Source organism: Mustelus asterias, unplaced genomic scaffold (genome assembly GCF_964213995.1).
Source record: "Mustelus asterias unplaced genomic scaffold, sMusAst1.hap1.1 HAP1_SCAFFOLD_3304, whole genome shotgun sequence".
Taxonomy (NCBI): Eukaryota; Metazoa; Chordata; class Chondrichthyes; order Carcharhiniformes; family Triakidae; genus Mustelus; species Mustelus asterias.
In genome coordinates this window covers 5,001-12,965 of record NW_027593249.1, presented here as the reverse complement: position 1 = coordinate 12,965, position 7,965 = coordinate 5,001, and the positions used below count along the sequence as shown (strand labels likewise).

At 52.7% G+C, this 7,965-nt stretch overlaps 1 protein-coding gene across 1 annotated transcript in view; it reads left to right on the top strand.

The window, feature by feature from the left end:
• Positions 1-203: 203 nt before the first annotated feature.
• LOC144490454 (complement C1r subcomponent-like) overlaps positions 204-7,965 on the top strand; it is a gene marked incomplete at both ends in the record, with an annotated part of 10,479 nt that continues 2,717 nt past the window's right edge. The window contains 4 exons of the mRNA XM_078208199.1: positions 204-351; positions 1,625-1,743; positions 4,164-4,245; positions 7,110-7,247. Of these exons, the coding sequence (XP_078064325.1) occupies positions 204-351; positions 1,625-1,743; positions 4,164-4,245; positions 7,110-7,247 (487 nt within the window). The remainder of the gene's footprint in view (positions 352-1,624; positions 1,744-4,163; positions 4,246-7,109; positions 7,248-7,965) is intronic.

The following is a 7,965-nucleotide window of genomic DNA, read 5'->3' as shown; positions in this document are numbered from 1 at the left end:
TTGATGGGGACAGTGTAGAGGGAGCTTTACTCTGTATCTAACTCCGTGCTGTACCTGTCCTGGGTGTGTTTGATGGGGGACAGTGTAGAGGGAGCTTTACTCTGTATCGAACCCCGTGCTGTACCTGTCCTGGGAGTGTTTGATGGGGGACAGTGTAGAGGGAGCTTTACTCTGTATCTAACCCCATGTTTACTTTGATGTAGGTCGAATATCGGAATATTCAGGCTGGTCCGTTTTGTGGGAAACTGATGCCGGGAGATATCGATACGCAAAGTAACGCAGTGGATATCATCTTCAACACTGATGACAGTGGCGATAGCCGAGGCTGGAAGGTGTCCTACACCACAGACAGTAACTATCACCTACACCCCTCCCTATCTCTGTAACCCCCTCCAGCCCCCTACACCCCTGTCTATCTCTGTAACCTCCTCCAGCCCCTACACCCCCTCCCTATCTCTGTAACCTCCTCCAGCCCCCTACACCCCTGTCTATCTCTGTAACCTCCTCCAGCCCCTACACCCCCTCCCTATCTCTGTAACCTCCTCCAGCTCCCTACACCCCTCCCTATCTCTGTAACCTCCTCCAGCCCCTACACCCCCTCCCTATCTCTGTAACCTCCTCCAGCCCCTACACCCCCTCCCTATCTCTGTAACCTCCTCCAGCCCCCTACACCCCTCCCTATCTCTGTAACCTCCTCCAGCCCCTACACCCCCTCCCTATCTCTGTAACCTCCTCCAGCCCCTACACCCCTCCCTATCTCTGTAACCTCCTCCAGCCCCTGAATGGAGGAGCAGGCTCGAGGTGGCCTATCATCGCTCTTATAAGGATAAAAATTGGCAAGTCATGTTGCAGCTTTATAGAACCTCAGTTAGGCCTCATTTAGAATATTGTGTACCATTCTGGTCACCACACTACCAGAAGGATCTGGAGGTTTTGGAGAGGGTACAGAAAAGATTGACCAGGATGTTGCCTGGTCTGGAGGGCATTAGCTATGAGGAGAGGTTGGAGAAACTTGGTTTGTTCTCACTGGAAGGACAGAGGTTGAGGGGAGACCTGATAGAAGTCTACAAGATTATGAGGGGCACGGACAGAGTGGATAGTCAGATGCTCTTTCCTAGGGTGGAAAAGCCAAGTACGAGGGGACACGGGTTGAAGGTGCGAGGGGCAAGGTTTAGCGGAGATGTGCGGGGTAAGTGTTTTTTACACAGAGGGTGGTGAATGTCTGGAACCCGCTGCCCGGGGAGGGGGTGGGAGCGGGTACGATAGCGACATTTAAGGGACAACTAGTTGAATACATGGATAGGATGGGAATGGAAGGATACGGACTCTAAGTGCGTACGGTTTTAGTTTAGGCATCATGATCGGTGCAGGAGGGCCAAAGGGCCTATTCCTGTGCCGGACTGTTCTACATTCTCAGTTTCTTGAATCTTGAATCTCCAACTGTTCCCTCACCCGCTCCCCCAGCTCGCTGCTACCCTCCCACAGTGCCTGCCCTCCCCCCACCCTCCATCGGTCTCCTTTACCCCAGCGGGGGGGCTATTTTAACCCATGGCCGCGTCTCTGTGTCTCTCGAACCTAACTGCTGTTCCTACTCCATCTCCTCCTCCCCCGACCTCTTTCCCAGGAATAAAATGCCCGGATCTGGACAGACTGGAGCACGGGACGATCGCCCCGTGGCAGGGCCATTATCGGTACCTGGATTCCGTCAGCTTCACCTGTGACGTGGGCTACAAACTCATGCAGGTAAGAAAGCATCGGGCCCGTTCCCGGGTGCCTCATTCTGGGCCAGTTTGCAGGCAAGGCCCAGGCTTTGGGTGCGGCCTACTGGCTCCGAGATGACGGGGAGCGGAGTAACTTGAGGAAACAATCAGGGAAGGTTCTAGAAACAGCGGGAGGCCCATTCAGCCCCTCTCTCTCTCTCTCTCTCTCTCGAGCCTGTTACAGAGGAACAGGAGGAGGCCATTCAGCCCCTCTCTCTCTCGAGCCTGTTACACAGGAACAGGAGGAGGCCATTCAGCCCCTCTCTCTCTCTCGAGCCTGTTACAGAGGAACAGGAGGAGGCCATTCAGCCCCTCTCTCTCTCGAGCCTGTTACACAGGAACAGGAGGAGGCCCATTCAGCCCCTCTCTCTCTCTCTCTCGAGCCTGTTACAGAGGAACAGGAGGAGGCCATTCAGCCTCTCTCTCTCTCGAGCCTGTTACACAGGAACAGGAGGAGGCCATTCAGCCCCTCTCTCTCTCTCGAGCCTGTTACAGAGGAACAGGAGGAGGCCATTCAGCCTCTCTCTCTCTCGAGCCTGTTACACAGGAACAGGAGGAGGCCATTCAGCCCCTCTCTCTCTCTCTCGAGCCTGTTACACAGGAACAGGAGGAGGCCATTCAGCCTCTCTCTCTCTCGAGCCTGTTACACAGGAACAGGAGGAGGCCATTCAGCCCCTCTCTCTCTCTCTCTCTCGAGCCTGTTACAGAGGAACAGGAGGAGGCCATTCAGCCCCTCTCTCTCTCTCTCGAGCCTGTTACAGAGGAACAGGAGGAGGCCATTCAGCCCCTCTCTCTCTCTCTCTCTCTCGAGCCTGTTACACAGGAACAGGAGGAGGCCATTCAGCCCCCCTCTCTCTCGAGACTGTTACACTCTCTGAGATGAGAGAGGGGTTGTCTTGTGATGAGATTCTTTTTATCATGGGGAGACAGTGCCTGGTGGTCTTATCGCTAGACTATTAATCCAGAAACTCAGCTAATGTTCTGAGGACCCGGGTTCGAATCCCACCCACGGCAGGTGGTAGAATTTGAATTCAATAAAAAATCTCTGGGATGAAGAATCTACTGATGACCCGTTGTGGGGAAAAACCCATCTGGTTCCCTTTAGGGAAGGAAATCTGCCGTCCTTACCCGGTCTGGCCTACATGTGACTCCAGAGACACAGCAATGTGGGTCACTCTCACTGCCCTCCAAGGGGCAACTGGGGATGGACAGGGAACGCTGGACCCAGCGACGCCCGTGTCCCCCGGATGAATAATAACAAAAACTCTGTAAACTCCTCCATCCTCTACAGCCCCTCCCTATCTCTGTAACCTTCTCCAGCCCCGACACCCCTCCCTATCTCTGTAACCTCCTCCAGCCCCGACAACCCTCCCAATCTCTGTAACCTCCTCCAGCCCCCTATACCCCTCCCTATCTCAATAACCTCCTCCAGCCCCCGACACCTCTCTTAACCTCCTCCAGCCCCTACACCCCTCCCTATCTCTGTAACCTCCTCCAGCCCCTACACCCCTCCGTATCTCTGTAACCTCCTCCAGCCCCTACACCCCTCCCTATCTCTGTAACCTCCTCCAGTCCCAACACTTCTCCCTATCTCTGTAACCTCCTCCAGCCCCTACACCCCCTCCCTATCTCTGTAACCTCCTCCAGCCCCTACACTCCCTCCCTATCTCTGTAACCTCCTCCAGCCCCTACACCCCCTCCCTATCTCTGTAACCTCCTCCAGCCCCTACACCCCTCCCTATCTCTGTAACCTCCTCCAGCCCCTACACCCCTCCCTATCTCTGTAACCTCCTCCAGCCCCTACACCCCTCCCTATCTCTGTAACCTCCTCCAGCCCCTACACCCCCTCCCTATCTCTGTAACCTCCTCCAGCCCCCTACACCCCCTCCCTATCTCTGTAACCTCCTCCAGCCCCCTACACCCCCTCCCTATCTCTGTAACCTCCTCCAGCCCCTACACCCCTCCCTATCTCTGTAACCTCCTCCAGCCCCCTACACCCCTCCCTATCTCTGTGACCTCCTCCACTTGGGGGCTGCTTTGTCCTGGAGGGTGACGAGCTTTCTCGAGTGTTGTCGGGAGCCGTATCCATCCAGGCGAGTGGAGAGAATCCCATCACACTCCGGACTTGTGTCCTTGTCGATGGTGGGACAGGCTTTGGGGAGGTGGGAGTCAGGAGGGGAGTTACTCTCTGCAGGATTCCCAGCCTCTGTCCTGCTCTGGGAGCCACTGTATTGATATGCCTCGGTCCCAGCTCAGTTTCTGCTCAATGGGAACCCCCAGGATGTTGATAGTGGGGGAGGGGGATTCAGCGATGGGAACGCCATTGACTGTCAAGGGGTTGGGGAGATTCTGAGGAGCTGTATGGGGTGTCGCGAGGGGTCTAACCTGATCTTTCTCACCCAGGGCAAACAGGAACTGAAGTCTTTCAGCATGCTTTGCAAAGGAGACGGATTCTGGGACAAAGATAGCATTCCGACTTGCCAGCGTAAGTTTGTTCACAGGATCCCGTTCGAATGCCAGGTGGGATAGCGTCGGGAGTGACGCGCAGTGGGCCGACAACGCACTAGCAGAGAGGAAGGCCTTTCAGCCCATCTCCTCCCTGCTAGCCCCTCTGCACTCGGCATTCACCCTGCTCGCAGCACCCTCCTTTTCCCGGTTGACAATCAAGGCATAAGAACATAAGAAATAGGAGCAGGAGTAGGCCATCCAGCCCCTCGAGCCTGCCCCGCCTTTCAATAAGATCATGGCTGATCTGAAGTGGATCAGTTCCACTTACCCACCTGATCCCCATAACCCCTAATTCCCTTACCGATCGGGAATCCATCTATCCGTGATTTAAACATATTCAGCGCGGTAGCCTCCACCACTTCAGTGGGCCGAGAATTCCAGAGATTCACCACCCTCTGAGAGAAGAAGTTCCTCCTCAACTCTGTCCTAAACCGACCCCCCTTTATTTTGAGGCTGTGCCCTCTAGTTCTAGTTTCCTTTCTGAGTGGAAAGAATCTCTCCACCTCGACCCTATCCAGCCCCTTCATTATCTTATAGGTCTCTATAAGATCCCCCCTCAGCCTTCTAAACTCCAACGAATACAAACCCAATCTGCTCAGTCTCTCCTCATAATCAACACCCCTCATCTCTGGTATCAACCTGGTGAACCTTCTCTGCACTCCCTCCAATGCCAATATATCCTTCCGCAAATAAGGGGACCAATACTGCACACAGTATTCCAGCTGCGGCCTCACCAATGCCCTGTACAGATGCAGCAAGACATCTCTGCTTTTATATTCTATCCCCCTCGCGATAAAGGCCAACATTCCATTGCCTTCTTGATCACCTGTTGCACCTGCAGACTGAGTTTTTGCGTCTCATGCACAAGGACCCCCGGGTCCCTCTGCACAGCAGCATGTTGTAATTTCTTTCCATTTAGATCATAATCCAATTTGCTATTATTTCTTCCAAAGTGAATAACTGGAAATCCAAAAACACCGCATCCACCGGTTCCCCTCCGTCAACCGCACTAGTCACATCTTCATAAAAATCCAACAAGTTCGTCAAGCTCGACTTTCCCCTCATGAATCCATGCTGCGTCTGCTTGATCGAACCATTCTTATCCAGATGGCCTGCTATTTCCTCTTTAATGATGGAGTCCAGCATTTTCCCAACTACAGACGTTAAGCTAACCGGCCTGTAGTTACCCGCCTTTTGTCTATTTCCTTTTTTAAACAGCGGTGTAACATTAGCCGTTTTCCAATCCGCCGGCACTACCCCAGAATCCAGTGAATTTTGATGAATAACCACTAACGCATCCACTATTACCTCTGACATTTCTTTCAGTACCCTGGGATGCATTCCATCCGGGCCCAGGGACTTGTCCACCTTCAGTCCCGTTAGTCTACCAAGCACTGCCTCCCCGGTAACATTAATTGTATTGAGTACCTCTCCTCCTACCAACCCTCTATCGTTAATATTCGGTAAACTATTTGTGTCTTCCACCGTGAAGACCGACACAAAAAAACTTATTTAATGTTTCAGCCATTTCCTCATTTCCCACTCTTAAATCCCCCCCTCATCCTCCAAGGGTCCAACATTCACTCTTGCCACTCTATTCCTTTTTATATATTTGTAAAAGCTTTTACTATCTTTTTTTATATTTAGAGCTCGCCTCGCTTCATAGTCTATCCTTCCTTTCTTTATCGCTTTCTTAGTCGTTCTTTGTTGTCTCTTAAAGTTTTCCCAATCTTCTGATTCTCCACTATTTTTGGCCACTCTGTACGCATCGGTTTTTAATTTAATACTCTCCTTAATTTCCTTCGTTATCCACGGCTGGTTATCCCTTTTCTTACAGTCCTTCTTTATCACCGGAATATCTTGTTGCTGAGTACTGAAAAAGATCTTCTTAAAAATCCTCCACTGTTCCTCACCTGTCCTCCCTACCAGTCTGCTCTCCCAGTCCACCTTCGCCAATTCAGCCCTCATCCTATCGTACTCCCCTCTGTTCAAACAGAGGACACTGGTACGGGACCCTACTTTCTCCTCTTCCATTTGTATCAGAAATTCGACCATATTGTGATCACTTGACCCAAGAGGGTCCTTCACAGGAACATCCTTAATTCTACCTCCCTCGTTACACATTACCAGATCTAAGATAACTCGTTCCCTCGTCGGTTCCGTAACCTACTGTTCAAGGTAACTATCCCGACTGCAGTCTAAGAACTCTTCCTCCATCCCACCCCTTCCAACTTGAGTCAGCCAACCAATATGCAGGTTGAAGTCCCCCATGATTATTGCCGTTCCGTTTTTGCACGCATCCATTATTTGCTTGTTTATAGCCCTCCCCACCTCAACATTATTATTTGGGAGCCTATAGACCACGCCTACTAGTGTCTTTCTCCCCCTACTATTCCTTATCTCTACCCATAATGATTCCATGTTTTGTTCCTCAGAGCCTATGTCATCCCTCACTCCTACCCTGATATCTTTTATTAACAGAGCTCCCCCACCACCTTTTCCTTCCTGTCTATTCTTCCTAAATGCCTGATACCCCTGGATATTCATCTCCCAGTCCTGGTCTCCGTGCAGCCACGTTTCTGTAATGGCCACTAGATCATACCCATTAGTGCTGATTTGCGCCATCAACTCATTAACTTTGTTCCGAATGCTTCTTGCATTCAGGCAAAGTGTCCTTATTCCGGCTTTTATCTGGACCCGGTTTGAAGGCGTCACTCGCCCAGAGCTACGGGTGAAAGGTCAAAGTGTAAATCTCTGGATCCTGGTGCTCACCCGCTCCCAATTTCCTCCAACGCAGCTTACATCTGACCCCCCTCCACTTCCCTCCCATCTCTTTCCCAGTCATCGACTGCGGGGATCCAAAGATGCTGCTGAACGGAAGGTTCCAGACTCTGAAGAACAGCTCCGTAAGGAACGGCTACCTGTCTGAGATCAAATACTCCTGCAACAAGCGATATCGGATGGAGACGCAGGGGAGCGGTGAGTGCTGGGGGGAGGGGGAGGGAGGGAGAGGTATACAGGGAAGGAAAGGGGTGTATAGAGGGGGGAAGGGGGAGGGAGGTGGAGGGTGGGAGAGGGAGGGAGAGAAGGAGGGACGGGGGGTCAGAGGCAGGGGGAGGGAGGGGGAGATAGGTGTTGGGACTGGAGGAGGTTACAGAGATAGGGAGGGGGTGTTGGGACTGGAGGAGGTTACAGAGATGGGGAGGGGTGTAGGGGTTGGAGGAGGTTACAGAGATAGGGAGGGGTGTAGGGGCTGGAGGAGGTTACAGAGACAAGGAGGGATGTAGGGGGTTGGAGGAGGTTACAGAGATAGGGAGGGGTGTAGGGGGCTGGAGGAGGTTACAGAGATAGGGAGGGGTGTAGAGGCTGGAGGAGGTTACAGAGATAGGGAGGGGGTGTAGGAGTTGGAGGAGATTACAGAGATAGGGAGGGATGTAGGGGCTGGAGGAGGTTACAGAGATAGGGAGGGGTGTAGGGGCTGGAGGAGGTTACAGAGATAGGGAGGGGTGTAAGGGCTGGAGGAGGTTACAGAGTTAGGGAGGGGTGTCGGGGGCTGGAAGAGGTTACAGAGATAGGGAGGGGTGTCGGGGGCTGGAAGAGGTTACAGAGACAGGGAGGGGGTGTGGGGGATGGAGGAGGTTACAGAGATGGGGAGGGGTGTAGGGGTTGGAGGAGATTACAGAGATAGGGAGGGGTG